Source organism: Cnephaeus nilssonii (assembly GCF_951640355.1).
Source record: "Cnephaeus nilssonii genome assembly, chromosome: 16".
Taxonomy (NCBI): domain Eukaryota; kingdom Metazoa; phylum Chordata; class Mammalia; order Chiroptera; family Vespertilionidae; genus Cnephaeus; species Cnephaeus nilssonii.
In genome coordinates, this window is record NC_137087.1 from 44,295,302 (window position 1) to 44,313,780 (window position 18,479).

At 38.4% G+C, this 18,479-nt stretch overlaps 1 protein-coding gene across 3 annotated transcripts in view; it reads left to right on the plus strand.

Annotated features, from left to right (window-relative positions):
* The window catches only part of SLF2 (SMC5-SMC6 complex localization factor 2), a 42,416-nt gene that overhangs the window by 13,147 nt on the left and 10,790 nt on the right, over positions 1-18,479 (plus strand). For all 3 annotated transcript variants that reach the window (XM_079793059.1, XM_079793058.1, XM_079793057.1), the window contains exons 7-17: positions 1,330-1,452; positions 1,844-2,011; positions 3,827-3,929; positions 9,560-9,635; positions 10,419-10,560; positions 12,423-12,525; positions 13,331-13,507; positions 15,040-15,137; positions 15,688-15,775; positions 17,170-17,301; positions 17,743-17,820. In XM_079793059.1, coding sequence (XP_079649185.1) covers positions 1,330-1,452; positions 1,844-2,011; positions 3,827-3,929; positions 9,560-9,635; positions 10,419-10,560; positions 12,423-12,525; positions 13,331-13,507; positions 15,040-15,137; positions 15,688-15,775; positions 17,170-17,301; positions 17,743-17,820 — 1,288 coding nt within the window. The remainder of the gene's footprint in view (positions 1-1,329; positions 1,453-1,843; positions 2,012-3,826; positions 3,930-9,559; positions 9,636-10,418; positions 10,561-12,422; positions 12,526-13,330; positions 13,508-15,039; positions 15,138-15,687; positions 15,776-17,169; positions 17,302-17,742; positions 17,821-18,479) is intronic.

Sequence of the window (18,479 nt, forward strand, 5' to 3'; positions counted from 1 at the left end):
CTCAAACCTGATAATTAAGTATCTAGATATAGGAATTGCAGTTACTTACTAGGTCAGAAGTGTTCCCCTTTCTGAGTATAATTAGAGGAATTGTTTTTATATAATTATTTAAATGTTTCACGAATTCATATTATTTGTGATGTCAAATCTGATGTTGCTTATTTAAATTGAACATTGCTCATACCAAACTTAGAGATGCTAGTTTGATCTGATGATTGACTGTTTCCTGTGGTAATAGAGTAGTACATTTACTGGTTATTTACTGTTATATTAAACTCATCTACTATGGGGCTGGAGCTGGGAACAAGGACCTCGTTAAAATAGTCTTGGTGAGTAATATAAGCAAGGAAGGACTTTAGTGCTAGACTCTGACTTTGAATTCCAGCTCCTCACGTTGTCAACTTGATTAAGTTAGCTTTTATAATGTCTGTTTCCTCATGTATAAAATGGGTAATCATGAACTACCACATGGGGTTGTTGTGAGGGTTAAAAAAAGTCAATACATAAAGTTAGTATAGTGCCTGTCACATAGCAAGTGCTTGGTAAGAATTAGGTGATATGATGATGGTGATGATGATAATGACGATGCCAATAATAATGACTACTGCTGCTAGAAAGCCTAGTTAACAATATCAGGTTGTTGGTCTACTGGAAGACAAATGAGCATTAGAGATTAAACATCGAATTATTCTTTGCCATTTTTCCTTCTCTTTCTCGAAATGATTTGGACATCATTCTTGAAGTCCTCGCTTTAAAGTAACATTCAAGTCTTTTATGTGATGGAATACTATTCTAGTACCATATTGTAGCTAGATAAAAGCCTAAAACCTAAAATTGATTTTTTGTGTATGTGTATGTAATGAAAATAATATATACTATATTAAACATCATGAATTATTTGGGAGACATGATTTAATCCATAGTGTAAACAAAGTTTGTCTTATAACTATATATCTATCTCTATATATAAAAGCCTAAGCGACTGGCTGGTAGCTATGACATGCAATGACCACCAGGGGACAGACGCTCAACGCAGGAGCTGCGGAGCTGCGGTGAATTAGCAGCTGCGGTTCTCAGGTGACACACCCAGAACCAGAATGAAGGGAGCCCCATCCCAGGGTGTGTCACCCGAGAACCACCCTCTCGTAATCCAGGACCCCTCGGGATGTCGGAGAGCCAGTTTTGCCCAATCCCTGCAGGCCAGGCCAAGGGACCCCACCAGTGCATGAATCCATGCACCAAGGCCTCTAGTACTTAATAAGAGTTTTACTAAAGTGTGTTTTTATTTTTAGGGCAAACCATTTATTATAACATTCTTTCAATTCTCAGGCTAGATGAACTACAGAAGCAACTACAGGAAGATATTAGGCAGGGCCGAGGCATTAAATCCCCAATCAGAATTGGAGATCAAGACAGTACAGATGATGAGGATGGCCTCTTAGAAGAGCACAGGTATACCGTTTTTTCATAATATATACCCTGTTAAGTTTATACATTTTTAAGTTTTGTCTTTATGAAATAAATGGGCAGTTGATGGTTATTTACTTGGTGGATAATCTCTGATGGGTTTCTAATCCATCTGTGATGGATTTGAAAGGCAAATGTTAAGGCCACGTTACATCATTTGTCTTTTCTCCTGTTTATTGTTTCTTTTCACACACATTTAGTGGCTTTGGACTAATAACTAGCAAAAAGTGTGAGGAGCAAAACACCTGTTTTCATGCTAGTCTTCTAATCTAGGATTACATTGGTCCTAAGAAAAGTTTGCTTTACACTCAACTTTTAAATATAAATTTAAATGCAATATAACTGTTTGTTAATCAGTAACTTTTTTTAATTTCAGGGAATTTCTAAAGAAATTTTCAATTACAATTGATGCTATTCCTGATCATCATCCAGGTGAAGAAATATTTAATTTACTCAATTCCGGAAAAATTTTCAATCAGTATACCTTGGATTTAAGAGACTCTGGTTTTATTGGACAAAGTGCTGCAGAAAAGCTTATTCTTAAGTAAGTAGAAAAACAAACATTTTACTTTTTCACATATAAAAATTACTCTAAGATTCTGATTAATGTAACCTTCTAAAAGGTTAATTTCTGTTAATGACCTATCCAGTTTCTTAATTCTCTTCCTTATTACTATTGCCCTTTGTGTTTTATTATTTAATTACTAAAGGCCTGGTGCACGAAAATTTGTGCACTGAAGGGGAAGGGGTCCCTCAGCCCAGCCTGTGCCCTATCGCTGACAAGGAGCCCTCAGGGGATGTCCCACTGACGGCTTAGGTCCACTCCCCATGTCCTCCCTCTGCAGGAGGTGATTGGAGGGCCGATCAGGACTGTGCAGGCGACGAATGGCTGGCCCCGCCCCCCATTGTGCCACCACTGCCAGTAGCCTCCCTCTGTGGGAGGCAACCCCAACCCCAGCGGGCCTGAGGACAGCGAGCAGCCGGCCCCGCCCTGTATCACCTCACTGGTGCCACCACCCATGGCTTCCCTCATCAGGCAGGCAATCAGGTGATGGTGCCAGCCCGTCGCCCCCTCCATCTGCCTGCTGGCACGTGCCTTGGCTGGCCTGGCGCCACCTGCTTGCCAGCCCCGCGGGGGGACACCCCCCCCACCCCCCCCACTCACCGGTCATTCCACTGTTCGGTCAATTTGGATATTATGCTTTTATTATATAGGAGGATAGGATGCAGTATAATATAGTCGTTTGGCACATCACATGCCTTTATTAGTTAGGATAAGATCCTCCTATATAATAAAGAGCTAATATGCTAATTAGACCGGACAGCAGAATGACCAGTGGGAGGGGAGTGGAGCCATGAGGGCTCAGAGGCAGCCAAGGCGGCTGGGGCTTCGAAGGCCTACCCTTACATGAATTTCGTGCATCGGGCCTATAGTTAGTATATAATAACAGTGACTATTAAAATAATAGGGGCTTCATGGGCACAGACAAGGGCTCAGTGAGGGCCTGGGGCTGGAGGTAGGGGAGGGGCTGGAGGGGGTCAGTGGGGGGAAAAATGAGGACATAAGTAATATTTTCAACAATAAAGAATTATATTTGAAACATTAACAGGGGCTTAAATAAGAATTTTTTTTTTTATGTGAAAGAATTCAAAGATAGGAAGTCCAGAGCTGGTGTTTCACCATATAATCTTTCTTCTTCACCATCCTTTGCAATTGGTTTCTTTAGGTGTTCCTGGAGCTCCAGCCTTTGCATTCAATTTTTCAGAAATCCCACACAACATTTCTACTTATGGTTAGTTGGGTAGAGCTTAGTCAACATGGCCATATCTACCTATAGGGAAAGCTGGGAATGATTTTTATTTCAGGCAGCCAGTGTGCCCAGCTAAAAATCAGGGTTTGGATACCAAGAGGAAAGGCAAGGATAGATATTGGGATAGGCAAATAGCAGTCTCTATCACCATGCTTTTCTCTCGAATTACCACAAAGCTAATTTCTCTCAGTGCATGATATCTCAGATCCAGAGAGATCACATTAATTCTGGTGCTGAGTTTTATGAAAGTACAAACCCAAGCTTGCAAAAGCAGATGATGTCCTGAGACTTGATAGGCTGTTCCTGTTGATAAACACTGCCAGCTAATGTAGATTTATCCAATAAATAAATCTAGAGCCAAGCCAACAGATTGGATCAGTTTTAGGCCATCAATTGAATATCTTTTATAAGTAATCTATCCATTGGAGTGGAATCCACCCAAGAATGGACTTAAGGATGGTTTGCTTGCTCATTTCCCTGATTATGTCAGATATGGTGATAGAAGTTTCTTGTCACCAGTCATATTGAGTCTACTTTATTTTTTTCAGATCAGGAAAAACCGATCAGATTTTTTTGACGACACAAGGCTTTCTTACCTCTGCTTATCACTATGTCCAGTGTCCTGTACCTGTGTTAAAGTGGCTGTTTCGGGTAAGAAAAATGTTTGAGGGGTATTGCTTCCAACTGTATTTCCTAGTCAAAAGCAAACTTTTAAAATATAATCTTATTTGAACACTAGAGGCCCAGTGCACAAATTCGTGCACCTTGAAAGGAACTATGGGCCGAGAGGCTGCAGTGAGCACAGGGTTGGGTCTCGGCCCATCCTCTGTGACCCCTCCCGGTCCCTCCTACCACAGTCCTTGGTCCCCTGTCTGCTGGCAGCCCCACTCCCGCCACCACAGCTCCCACGTATTGACAGGCCCCGCTCGCACCCGCTGACGGTGGCATGAAGTGATTGGGGCCAGCTCCAGCAGCAGGTGCAAGCAGGAACAGTGCCATCAGTGCCCCAGTCGCCCCTCAGGAGCAGGGGGAGGAGGAGAAGCCCTCAGGGGTAATCAGGGCTGGCAGCTGCCATTCCCACATGCTGATGGCGCCAAGTGATCAGGACTGGCACCAGGCACTGGCAGCGGGTGCAAGCGCTGGGTAGGACTGCGGCATGCGGGAACAAAGAATTTTCACTAACCACCAGAGGCTCGCCCTGATGACAGTGACTGGCCTTGGTCTGGCGCCCCTGCTCACCTCCACCATCCTGCCACGGCCAACGCCTGCCATGTTCCGTACACGCCCCCTGGTGGTCAGCGCACATCATAGCGATCAGTTGTTTGGTGGTTCCGGTTGTTCCGCTGTTTGGTCTATTTGCATATTAACCTTTTATTATATATGATTACTAGAGAAAAAACTAATATAGCACATCAAATCCATAATTTCAGTGGATTAGAATGAGGCCAAAGAATCAATATAGCTCTAACCAGTTTGGCTCAGTGGATAGAGCATCAGCCTGCGGACTGAAGGGTTCCAGGTTCTATTCTGGTCAAAGGCATGTACTTGGTTGCGGGCACATTCCCAGTAGGGGGTGTGCAGGAGGCAGCTGATCGATGTTTCTCTCTCATCGATGTTTCTAACTCTCTATTCTTCTCCCTTCCTCTCTGTAAAAATAAAGAAAATACATATTTAAAAAAAAGAATCAATATAAAAAGATTATAAAGAAAATACTAATGCAGGTAGTGTGTAGGATAGTCAAAAATGTTGTACCTGGGACATACATTGCTAAATCACTGTTATATTTAGTTTCAGAAAGATCTAATGCTTACAAACCTGGGGGTATTTGCCCCCATTTTTATAGGGGTGCCTGCATACATTTTTAGGATTTGACTTGACTAATCTTTCCCCATTCATTTCTTTTTAATGTAAATCAAATGGAATGTTTCTCCTCATTCATATCTAACTCTTAAATCCACCTCAAATAATTATCTTAATTTTTGTATTATCTATATGGTAACTTTATAAATATTTAGTGGTATCAGAGAACTTTATGATATGTGAAGTGAGAAGTGGGACAAACATGGAGTTTCTAGTCTGGGCTTTAAGATAGTATTTCAAAGAATCTTATATTTGGCAAGAACTAGATACTCCAGTACAGGCTTTTATTCATTTTTTCATAAAGCTGGCAATTTTGTGTGCCAGCTCTTCCAGATAGTAAAGAGAGAACAACAATGAAAAAGGTGTTTCTGATCTTATGAAACCCACATTCTAGTATAGAGGAGACAGACAATAAATGAGTGTGTGCACATTTGTAGGTATATCAAATGATAAGTACTATGAAGAAAAAGTAGGCTAAAGAAAGTTTGATTTTTCTATGTATGTTATATACACTGAGTGGCCAGTTATTATGATCTCTGAACGCATAATAATCTGGCCACTCACTGTATATCCTATATAATAAAAGGCTAATATGCAAATTGTCCCCTCGACCAGGAGTTCGACCAGCAGGCAGGCCGGCCAACCACCCATATCCCCTCCCCCTGGCCAGGTTGGCCAGACCCCACCCATGCACGAATTCATGCACTGGGCTCATACATATATATATATATATATATATATATATATATATATATATATATATATATATATATGTGTGTGTGTGTGTGTGTGTGTGTGTGTGTGTGTGTATATGTATCCTATCTAATGAAAGAGTAATATGCAAATTAACCATCATACCGCTATGCCCACCAGCCAATTAGGAGCAAGTATGCAAATTAACCCCAACCAAGATGCCTGTGGCCACAGAGCAAGCAGGAGGCTTGGGTTTCCCAGGCAATGGAGGAAGCCAAACTTTCCACACACTCTGGTGGGCTCAGGCCTCCACTCAAGGCTACAAAGTTTCAATTATAGAAGATAAAAAATCCCAGATACCAGGGCTTCCGCTTGGGTGGCCGGGGGGCATGGCCAGCCTGAAAACAACCACAGGCCCCTCGCTCAGGCCGCCCCACACCCCAAAGGAACCCCCACCCTGATCCAGGACACCCTTCAGGGCAAACCATCTGGCCCCCACCTGTGCACCAGGTCTCTATCCTATCTAATAAAAGAGTAATATGCAAATTGACTTATCACTCCAACATACAAGATGGCTGCCCCTATGTGGTCAAAGATCCTGCCCCCATGTGGACACAAGATGGCTGCCACAAAATGGCCAGCAGGGGAAGGCAGTTGGGAGGGACCAGACCTGCAAGGGAGGGCAGTTAGGGGTGATCAGGCCAGCAGGGGAGGGCAGTTGGGAGGGACCAGGCCTGCAAGGGAGGGCAGTTGGGGGCAATCAAGCCTGCAGGGGAGGGCAGTTAGGGGTGACCAGGCCGGCAGAGGAGGGAAGTTTGGGGTGACCGGGCCTGCAGGGAAGGGCAATTGGGGGGGACCCAGGCCTGCAGGGAGAGCAGTTAGAGGCAAATAGGCTGGCAGAGGAGCAGTTAGGCATCAATCAGGCTGGCAGGCAGAAGCGGTTAGGGGTAATCAGGAAGGCAGGCAGGCGAGCAGTTGGGAGCCAGTAGTCCTGTATTGTGAGAGGGATATCTGACTGCCCATTGGGATTGGGCCTAAACGGGCAGTCAGACATCCCTCAAGGGGTTCCAGATTGGAGAGGGTGCAGGCTGGGCTGAGGGAACCCCACCCACGTGCACGAATTGTATGCACTGGGCCGTGTGTGTGTGTGTGTGTGTGTGTGTGTGTGTGTGTGTGTGTACACACACACACACACACACACACACATACACTGAGTGGCCAGATTATTATGTGTCAGAGATCATAATCTGGCCACTCAGTGTATATGGTATCAGTAAGGCCTTACTGATAAGGTGAGATCTGAGTAAAGACTTGAAGAAGGTGGTGAAATGAGCCTTGTCACTACGTGAGAGAAGAGCATTCTAGACAAAGAGAAGAACAGGTGGGGCAGACTATGGGGCAGAAGCATTTGTTTCCAGTAACTGACTACTTGGACCCCAGTAATTCTTTAACAGTCCTAATTAAATAAAAAGTTGTCTTCCTACAGTTTTTATCTAGTGGTACTAAGTATCTTTTCTACAGCTTCCCAGAATTTGCCTCATCTGTCATTACAGTACTTCATTTATTTTTATTTATTGATTTTTGGAGAGAGAAAGAGAAACATTGATTTGTTGTTCCACTTATTTATGCATTCATTGGTTGATTCTCACATGTGCCCTGACTGGGGATCCAACTGGCAACCTTGGCGTATAGGGACGACACTAACCAACTGATCTACCCAGCAAAGCCCTTAAGTTATTTTTAAATAACTATCAGGACTGTCCTCTCTCCCCACACTAACCATTCTACAGTTACTAAATTTCAAGTCTCTTTACTGATGGTTTTTCTGATAGACCTTTAGCTTGTCAGTGTCACTCATAAAGTATATTTTCCCCCTCCCCATGTATAAATGGACCTATGCTTCAGATAAGGTCCTTCTTACCAGCAGTTTCTAGGAAGCTTTTTACTTATCTACTCTACCCACATATTTCTATTTATTACAGTTCAGAATTTGATTTGCTCTCATGACAGGCCTCTATTCTCTAATTATGTAATACATATTTTCTTAAACTTAGGAGTAAGACTTTGCATTTAGCTTATGTTAATTTTCATCTTGATGTGTGCCCATCATTATGGCCTTTTTAAAACCCTAATGATTGCATACAAGCATATCTTTGTGTAAGCAGTTTTTTATATTCTTCATATTTATTCTTTGAAAACCAAACTAATAATTATTTTTAAGAACCTTTTCTGTGTCTCATTTCTCCTTTCCAATTCCAAATTCATTTTTCATGATGGAGAGACCAATTTACAAGTTTTTTAAAATAAATGTCAGAATTCATTTTACATGTCTTTTTTTAATTATTATTTTTATTTAAGAGAGCGGGAGAGAGAGATAGAAACATCAATTATTAGAATTATCAATCGGCTGCCTCTCCCACAAGCTCCCAGGGGGGTCGAGCTCACAACCCAGGCATGTGCCCCATCCGGGAATCGAATTGTGACCTCCAGGTTCATAGGTCGACACCCAACCACTGAGCCACGCTTGCCAGGCTCAGAATTCATTTTAATGCTATAGTCCTAATTAATATTTTGTAAATTTAATTGTGAAAATGTTTTACATCTTTGTGATCTAAATGTAGTAGACCAGAAAGACAGTTTACTTGGTTTTTTTTTTTACTGTTTTCAGAGGGAATTCACATGGGTTTTTGTTTTGTTTTTTAAATATGTTTTCATTAATTTTAGAGACAGAGAGAAAGGGGGATTTTAAACTTATGCTTTTATTTCCAAAGAATTATCTTATGAAATTTTATTAATTACATGCCTCTGCATATAAATTCCTGTGTAAAAAGGCCGACTAGGTCCAAGTGCAAGGACAGCCGTGGCTGGGTGGCCCAGTTAGTTGGAGCATGGTCCCGTATAGGTTTGATACCTTGTCAGGGCACATACTTAGGTTATGGGTTCAATTCCTGGTTAATGCGCATATAGGAGGCAACCAATCGATGTTTCTCACATCAGTGTTTCTGGCCCTCTAAAATATCAATATAAGCATCCTCTGGTGAGGATTGAAAAAAAATAATTATAAAGACAATAGCTTTGCATAAATTACCAAATTATTTTTTTAATTTTCCCAAAGTACACTCACACTGGGCATACTACCTCTTTCCTAGTACACTTTTGAACACTGAGTATTATCAATATTTTCAGTCTTCACTGATCTTGAAGTCAACTAATGACATCTTGTTTTTCTTTGTATTTCTTTGATTACTGGTGATACTGAACATCTTTTTAAAAGTACGTTGGTATGTTAATTTGCATATTTGTATCTTTTCAAGTATTTTTACTAGTTCTTTGTTTGATTATTTTGCCTGTGAATTGATCAAGCTGTCAGCCTTTTCCTTTATGGTTTTTGAGTTTTGTGGCATGATATGAACTCAAATTATTTTATAGTTTCAAATGTTGTATTTGTCTTATTATAAATGGTTTTAAAAATAACATGTGAGAATGGAAAAGGCCCTGACTTCAGAATGAGACCTGGATTTAAATTCCAGCTGCTCATGTATTACGTTGGGTAGAGTATTTAATCTCTCCGAGCCTATTTGCTCCTATGTGTGATGTATGACCACTTCATAAGGTTTTTATAAGTATTAAATGAAATGCACATAAAACACCTGTTGTATATGTGGCTGGCAAATAGTAAATGCTTATGTTTTCTTTCTTCTCCTTAATACTGTCATTCATCTACTTAGATGATGTCAGTTCATACAGACTGTATTGTGTCCGTGCAGATTTTAAGTACATTGATGGAAATAACAATTAGAAATGGTGAGTATATAATGGTAATTAGCAGTATGAATTATTGGTTGATATGTACATGGTCTTTTTTTGTATTGCTGAAAATTACTAGTAGGATATTTGGGAATATAGAATAAAAATTATTTTTGTAATCTAAAGTCTTTAATAATGAAACGCCATCAAAAATGAGTATCTGCATTTTTCTAGTTGTATAAGATGTTGCAAGTGGCAGCCCTTACCTAATATTTACCAAGTCATGGCTTACTGTGCTAGGTAAGTAGAAATAGTTGCAAGCTTATTTATTTAGTCAATTAACTTTAATTGGCTCTTGGTGAGCAACAGTATTATACTGATTGTGCACTGAGGTGATTGATAGTGTCTACTGCAAAATTGACAATTGCTTTTTCAAAACCTTTGCGATCTCTTATAATGAAACAAGCATTGTGATCTAGCTGTCTTGTTTTGAGGATTGTGACACATAGACACTGGTGATGGTAAAATCACCCTGTGCGAATAGTAGTTGGTATTTTACCATTGTTATTTCTGCCTTTTAAAAATGTGTTCCTTCCTCCTGAGTTACACCCTTTTATCCATCCTCTCTCAGATACTTTGTTCATAAATGTCATTTCTTTCATATTTATTTGAAATTTTGTAATTTTTATATGATCATTCTATACAACTATATTGTTAAAATATCATTACCAGTTGTCATATAAAATCACTATAATAATCCATGTTTCACATGCAGACTATCACCTTGCAACTGTGAGTTTGTGAACTCAGGATTTGAGATAAAATATTTTCTTCTACTAGATACCTTCAGTGATTCACCAGTTTGGCCTTGGATCCCATCATTGTCTGATATAGCAGCTGTGTTTTTCAATATGGGAATTGATTTTAGATTTTTGTTTCCTCTGGAGAAACTTCAGCCAGACTTTAATGAAGACAATCTAGTGTAAGTTTTCTCTTCATAATTAATGCCAAAAACATTCTCTTAATTTTTATATAAGAATAGTTAATAGTCATTCTTTTAATAACTTTAATATCCGTTCTTGATTTTTTAAAAAAATCTTTCAAAGTTTAAATGGATCTTGAATTAGATACATTAACCTCTATCTTCATCTAAAGCCATCATGTTTAACAAGGGAAAAATAGAAACTTTTTTTAAAATTCAAAAACACAGTAGTAATATTTTACCTGTTTTCTGTTTTGCTCTCACTTTGTTCTAGCCAAAATATCTGCTTGTTCTTTCTATACATTAGCCATTATCGCATTAGTTCTTCTTCAGACTGACCCTTCAGTTCCATCCTTAGTGTTTCTCTGCCAAAATATTAACTGTCTTACTTACTGAAACACTGTTTAAAAGACAGTCCATCTATTGGGGGCTGATTATGGTACATTAATAATAATCATCACAACTCCTAAAACATATTGCTTAGTATATGCAAAGCATGGTTCTAAGGCGTAATATGTAGTATTTCATTTAATAATCACTACAACTATTAGTATTTTCATTCCCATTTTACTGGTAAGTCAGGCATAGAAACATATTAAGTAACTTGCCTAAGGTGTATAGCTAGCAAGGGAAACAGGACTACCAAGCAGATATTTAAAAAATAAAAAGTTCTTCAGATATGCAAGTATCTCCATGATATATATTAAGTGAAAAAGAGATGTGCACAACAGAGTAGTATATAGTATGCTAACATTTGTATGAAAGGTGTGTGTGTGGGGGGAAATACTCATATTTATTTGTAAATGCATAAAACACTTGTGAAAAAAAAGGACTAAAAGTAGAAGTGATTGTTTTATACTCTAGACTGGTAGTATAATTCTTCACAGCATACTGTATCTTGATACCTCTTGACTTTTTAATCAGATTAAACAAGGAAATATCTTTTTTTAAATCACCTAAGTGTATGCTTTTTATTGATTTGAGAGAGAGAGAGAGAAACATCAATCAATTGCCTCAATACATGCCCTGCCAGGGATGGAACCCTCAATCTAGGCATATGCTCTGACCAGAAATCAAAGCCACAACCTTTTTTTTTTTTAAAATATATTTTATTGATTTTTTACAGAGAGGAAGGGAGAGGGATAGAGAGTTAGAAACATCGATGAGAGAGAAACATCGATCAGCTGCCTCCTGCACACCCCCTACTGGGGATGTGCTCTCAACCAAGGTACATGCCCTTGACTGGAACCGAACCTGGGACCCTTCAGTCCGAAGGCCGACACTATCCACTGAGCCAAACCGGTTTTGGCCAAAGCCACAACCTTTTGATGTACAGGATCAACAGAGCTACCCAGCCAGATCTTACCTATCTTTTGAAGGCCAAGTTCATATGTCTCCTCTTCACTTACCTCAATGGGGAGGCTTACAGTTTCTTTATATTGCTGTGGCAGTTTTTTTAAGTCATAGGAGGCTTTTAAATATTAAGAGTTCTTTTTGTAGTCAGAGCCATCATCTACATAACTCTGACACCAAAAGTAATGAGGATAGTGCCTTATAATAAGTAGTAGTTCAAGGAAAAACTTAATGCATAGAGATAGAGATCAAATTAGTATTTACCTGGAGTGAGAGAAAGTGGATTGACTTGCATCTGACAAGAAGGGACTTTTAGGGGTAATGGAAATGTCCTGTTTCTTGATTCGGATAGGGGTTACACTAGTAATATATATTTATCAAAACTTAAAATGGGCATATTCCTCTTATTGAATGTAAATTATGCCTCAATATAATATACATTTTTGATGTTATATTTCTTATAATTATATTGTACCTAATTTCATTTTTGCTTTATTCATTTTCGATAGTTCTGAAACACAAATGACATTGGGGGGAAAAGAAAGTGAAGAATCATCTTGTAAGCCGATTTTTTCAACTCTTCCTGAAACCAACATTTTAAATGTGGTTAAGGTAGGTAAAACACTTATGTGTGTCTTTAAATCAGAGCTGGAACCCTTTACTTTTGTGGTTAATGGTTTTAAAACAAAATAACTAATGTTTTACCAGGTGATTTCCAGTCTCTGAAATTTTTGTTTTAAAGATAATTTTTGCTGTTTTTATTTTGGTTTTTAATATTAGGAGTGAAAGGGATCTTTAGATCAGAGTATATATTTAACATAGTTCTAGGAATACTTTACCAAGAAGCTTTTTGAAACTAATATCTTTAAACCAATAATTTTTTTAGCATTCAGATGTATGAAGAAAAAATGTTACAATATAACTCAGTGACTAAGAATAACGGTGTTAAAGCATTTTTAGTGGTTGGATCAAATCAATGATATTGCACCATTAAGAAAATCTTGAGCCCTAGCTGGTTTGCTCAGCAGACTGAAGTGTCCCAGGTTCAATTCCGATCAAGGGCACATGCCCAGCTTGCAGGCTCGATCCCCAGTAGGGGGCGGGGCGTGCAGGAGGCAGCCAATCAATGATTCTCTGTCATTATTATCTCTTGCTCCCTCTCCCTTCCTCTCTGAAATCAATAAAAATATATGTAAAAAAAGAAAGAAAAAGGAAAATCTTGAAAATGAGAAAATATGGAAGAAAATACTTAATCCTATCACCTAATTCAACTACTAACATGAGTATTTTTTTTCCTAGGCAACTGATGTTTTGTTTTCTACACAATTCTCTTGCATTTTTTATTTAAAAGTTGTTATTTTAAACTATTTAAGTAAAAATTATCTCAAGTAGCTTTGTCTCTGCATTTGTGTCAAAGTTTCTAGGCTTATGTACATCAATACATCCAGAAGGTTACCAGGATCACGAAATAATGTTGCTGATTTTAATGTTATTTAAAATGAGTTTGGAAAAACAGCTGAAGCAGATTCCTCTAGTGGACTTTCAAAGTCTCCTGATAAACCTGATGAAAAACATCAGAGATTGGAACACAAAGGTAATATTATTTAAAAGTTTAGTATTGGTTTTCTTGTGTAACATCAAAATTTGACTTTCACAGAGCATGCAGAACAGTTTCTAAGCTCAGTTAAGATCTTGGGCAGGCCCTAGCTGGTTTGGCTCAGTGGATAGAGCGTCGGCATGTGGACTGAAAGGTCCCAGGTTCGATTCCGGTCAAGGGCATGTATCTTGGTTGTGGCACATCCCCAGTAGGAGGTGTGCAAGAGGCAGCTGATCGATGTTTCTCTCCCATCGATGTTTCTGACTCTATCCCTCTCCTTTCCTCTCTGTAAAAAATCAATAAAATATATTTTAAAAAAAGAAAAAAAGATCTTGGGCAGATGAAAAATAAACTGAGGAAGGGACTGTCTTTGCTGGGACTGTATTATTTAAATTCATTATAACTGAATCGTCTCTAAAACTATTTTTTACACACACACACCAAATGTGTTTATTGGGGAATTACTGTGGGCCAAACATTAATGTAGATGCTAGAGATACATCTGTTAAAAAAGACAAAGCCCTTGACCTCATGGTAGTTTTACCCTAGTCAGAGCGTTATATAATAAAGTTGCCCTAGCTAGTTTGGCTCAGTGGATAGAGTGTCGGCCTGCGGACTGAAGGGTTGCAGGCTCAATTCTAGTCAAGGGCACATGCAGGAAGCAGCTGATCAATGATTCTCTCTCTCTCTATCTCTCCCTCTCCCTTCCTCTCTGAAATCAATTTAAAAAATATTTTAAAAATAAATAAAAAGTAAATGTAGAATATAATATTATGTCAAGTTATAATAGGGCTACAAATAAAAATAAAGCAAGACATGAGTATAGAGAATAGCAAGGCAGTCAAGGAATGCCTTTCTAGAGTGACCTTTGAGCAGAGACCGAAAAGAAATGATGGAGTGAGTTATACATACAAAAATATAAGTTTAACTTCTACAGCCATATTGAGGCTAAACATAATTTTTTTAGACTTTTAAAAATTATGTTTTTCAAGTTTTTTGGTGGAAAATTTCAAAGTGTAAAAATAGAAGAAAGTGTAATGAACCCTTAACTACCTATCACCCAGCTTTGTTATTGTCAAGACATTATCTTGTCTCATCTGAATCCTCCCCCCATATTTCTTTACCCTACTCGGATTATTTTGAAGCAATTCTGTTAGACTTTAAATACTGGAATAGCGAAGGATCCTTAAAATGCAAGGAATCCAGGTCCAGGAAGATATACGGTCTTGTACAACTCTCATTATACACTTTTGGGAAGTGGTAGTTGTATTCAAATCACTTTATTCTTCCAAGAAGGAATATTTAAGTACATATAGATAGGTATCTGTTCAGTCTGTTTCAGAGTTTAAGATAAAATTGAATCTGTGTACTATGTACATTTTAGCAGGTACTAGACTCCATGCTGTTTCTAAAAATGAGTGCTCTTTTCATAATAATGCTTCCATTATGGCAAAATCATTGTAGATGATCTGTTGGATATTTGATTCCACTGAACTGTTTGAAAAATCTTACTCATTCTTTGTTTTCAGGTGCCTGAACTCTGTTTGGCCATAAATGAACTCTCCAGTCATCCCCACAACCTTCTGTGGTTGGTACAGCTGGTCCCTAACTGGACATCCCGTGGAAGGTATTGAAAAGTGAGAATTAAACATTTAAAATGTATAGTGTTGTCTAGCCGATGTGGCTCAGCAGTTGAGCATCGACCTATGAACCAAGAGATCACGGTTCCATTCCCAGTCAGGGGAATTGCCTTGGTTTCGGGCTCGCCCCCAGTTGAAGGTGTGTAGGAGGCAGCCAATCAATGATTCTCATTGATGTGTGTGTGTGTGTGTCTCTCTCTCTCTCTCTCCCTCTCCCTTCCTCTCTGAAATCAATAAAAATATATTTTTAAATGTATAATGTTTACATTAACAAAATGCTTTTGGGACCTTTATTTTCTTTTATCATACCTTAAGTGTTAGATCTGAGTCTTTTGTTTCATATTTAGCTTTGGGAAAATGCATTGACAGCCTGATTCTGATACTAAGGCAACTCTAACTTTATGTACAAATATTTTACATGAAACTTTTATTATTCTATTAAAGCTTATATGTTAGCAGGACTAGAAGAACTTTTGGCTCATTCATCTGCTTCTCAAATAGTATTGATTAAAATACATTCTAAAATTGTAATTTCAGGCAACTGAGACAGTGCCTCAGCCTAGTGATTATTTCAAAGCTTTTGGATGAGAAATGTGAAGATATTCCTAACGCCAATAATCTGCAGGTATAAATAACATTTTTGTATTCCTAGTAAATGGAAGAAGTAGTAAAGTGTAGGGAAAATTGATGGATCCTGAGTTAAAAGTCCTGGGATTAAATCTCAACTCTTAGACATAATACTCTTTATGTAATCTTTAGGATGATAATGAATGAGATTTCGTTTCTTCATCTGTGAAATGGAGATGGTATCACACCCTCTACTATCTCCATAGGATTGTTGTGGACATTTAGATCAGCAGTCGCCAACCTTTTGGACCTTATGGACCACTGCAGACCACTGGTTGGCGACTGCTGCTCCAAAGGTTTCCTTAAAACAGCAGTCACCAACCTTTCGGACCTCACGGACCACCAGTGGTCCGCGGACCACTGGTTGACGACCGCTAATTTAGATGAAATAGTGTAAAAAATCTGCTAGGAAAACCATAATGTGCTGTATATGATGTCATTTATTAAATTAACTCTTCAAGGTTAACAATTTTATCACAAGATTAGAAATTGCAAAACTCTTGTACATTAACTGCATCTTATACCTGTTTTAATATTAGTCTTTAAATTGTAGAGCTTAAATGTTGTTGCCCTTCATTCAGTACTTGTTCAGTAGTAAGTATTCACATAGATACATGAGTGTGTATAAACATGTCCTAGGAAAGTTCTACTCTGAGAAGTCCTGAAGGCTTTTTTCAAACATTAATAGTACTAATGGGACTACTCATAGTTATATTTGAAAACTAACATAGAACCGGATTTAGATGTAGTGCTCTTGTTTGAATTGCAGTTTGGTACAAGATAATCTGGAGGGGAGGGGGATGAATTAGAGACTCTGCCCTTGAAAACATAGCCTAAGTCATTGAAACAAAAAACAAAAAAACCCACCATTGTGGTACAGTGTAGTAAGAGCAGTGATAGAAGTGTGCACAAGGTGCTCAGGGACAGAGAGATTGAAAGAAACAGCTGCATTGGTGGAGTTGAGGTAGATTTGATTCCAGATACCTGGGGACCACTTCTGAGTCACCAGGGTCATTATCAAATATTTCTCAGTCCTTTCAGTGATATTTACTGCCATCAAAAGGGAATCCTTTAAAAAATTCAGTGACTTCTACTCATAGAGAGATTCAATTTTGCTGACTTTCAAATAATTTCACAGAAAATACACTCTCTTTGATCTCTGTTATAATGCCATTTGGTCTCCTCCTTAAGCTTTTATCCTCAATTACAAGTACTAATCTTTAAAATCCCTTTTAAGCAATTGAGGACTTTAAAATAGAAGAGAAATTGGTATCAGTTAAAGGGCCAAAATTAGAGAAGTCAAAATGAATGGAGGATACACTAAAAAAAAAAAATAGCCTGAGAAAGAACAATTGTATTGCTTAATATTACTCAATGTCTTTCTTTTGATAGATATCAGTCCTACATCGGTATCTTGTACAAATGAAGCCTTCTGATTTATTGAAGAAAATGGTCTTGAAGAAAAGAGCTGAACAACCAAATGGCACCATTGATGACAGTCTTCATTTGGAACTTGAAAAGCAGGTATCTGAAGTTAGATCATCTCAAAAAGCGTACATATGAGCATGACTGATGCCACCTTCCTAACCATAGACTGATACAGCATAGGCATTTAGAGAGTACTATAAAGTGAATGTTGCTATCATTCAGTAACATTCTTCAGTAAAATTCTTCAGTAAACTTGAGAGTTGAGATTGAGGTAAAAAAAAAAGATGGTTATTGGTAATTTAGTACTGGGAATATTTTTTTGTAGCCCTTTACTTGGGCAGTTGTGAGGTAAAATGAATGCACTTGCCTTAGAAATCAGAAAGCCTGGGTTAAATGCATGGCTTTTTCGTACTTACTGACTCAATTTACTTTAGCAAATCCTTAATCCTTCCTGGGCAGCTTTCCCAATGTGTAAACTGGAGTGATATCTATGCTAGCTAATTTCATGGGTGTTCATTTTATTCATTTCTCTAATAGGCATATTACCTGACCTACATTCTTCTTCATTTAGTTGGTGAAGTTAGTTGTTCCCATTCTTTTTCTTCTGGACAACGGGTAAGTAGTTTTAAATAGTTTTTGTTTTTAATAAATGTCACTATTGATGGAATGAATGAATGAACATTCTTTATTAATTATATTAAACTAATTAGGATGACATTGGTTAATGAGATAAGTTTTGCCCAGCTGGTGTGGCTCAGAGGTTGAGCATTGACCCATGAACCAAGAAGTTACAGTTTCGATCCCTGGTCAGGGCCACATGCCCAGGTTTTGGCCTCGATCCCCAGTAGGAAGCGTGAAAGAGGCAGCCGGTAGATGTTTATCTCTCATCGATGTTCCTATCTCTCCCTCTCCCTCTCCAAATCAATAAAAACATTTTTTAAAAAGATTATATAAGTTTTAAATGTACAGTTCTATAATACATTATCTGTATATTGCATTGTGTGTTCACCACTCAAAGTCAAATCATCTGTCACCACATATTTGACCCTCTTTACCTTCTACCTCCCTCCACCTCCATTCTCCTCTGGTAACCACCATACTGTTGTCTGTGTCTATGAGTTTTTTGTTTGTTTTGTTTGTCCATTTGTTGCTTTCTGTTTTATATCTCCATGAATGAAATCATATGTTTCTTTTTCTGTGTGACTTATTTTGCTTGGCATGATTCTCTCAAGATCAATCCATTTTGTCCCAAATAGCAGTATTTCATCTTTTCT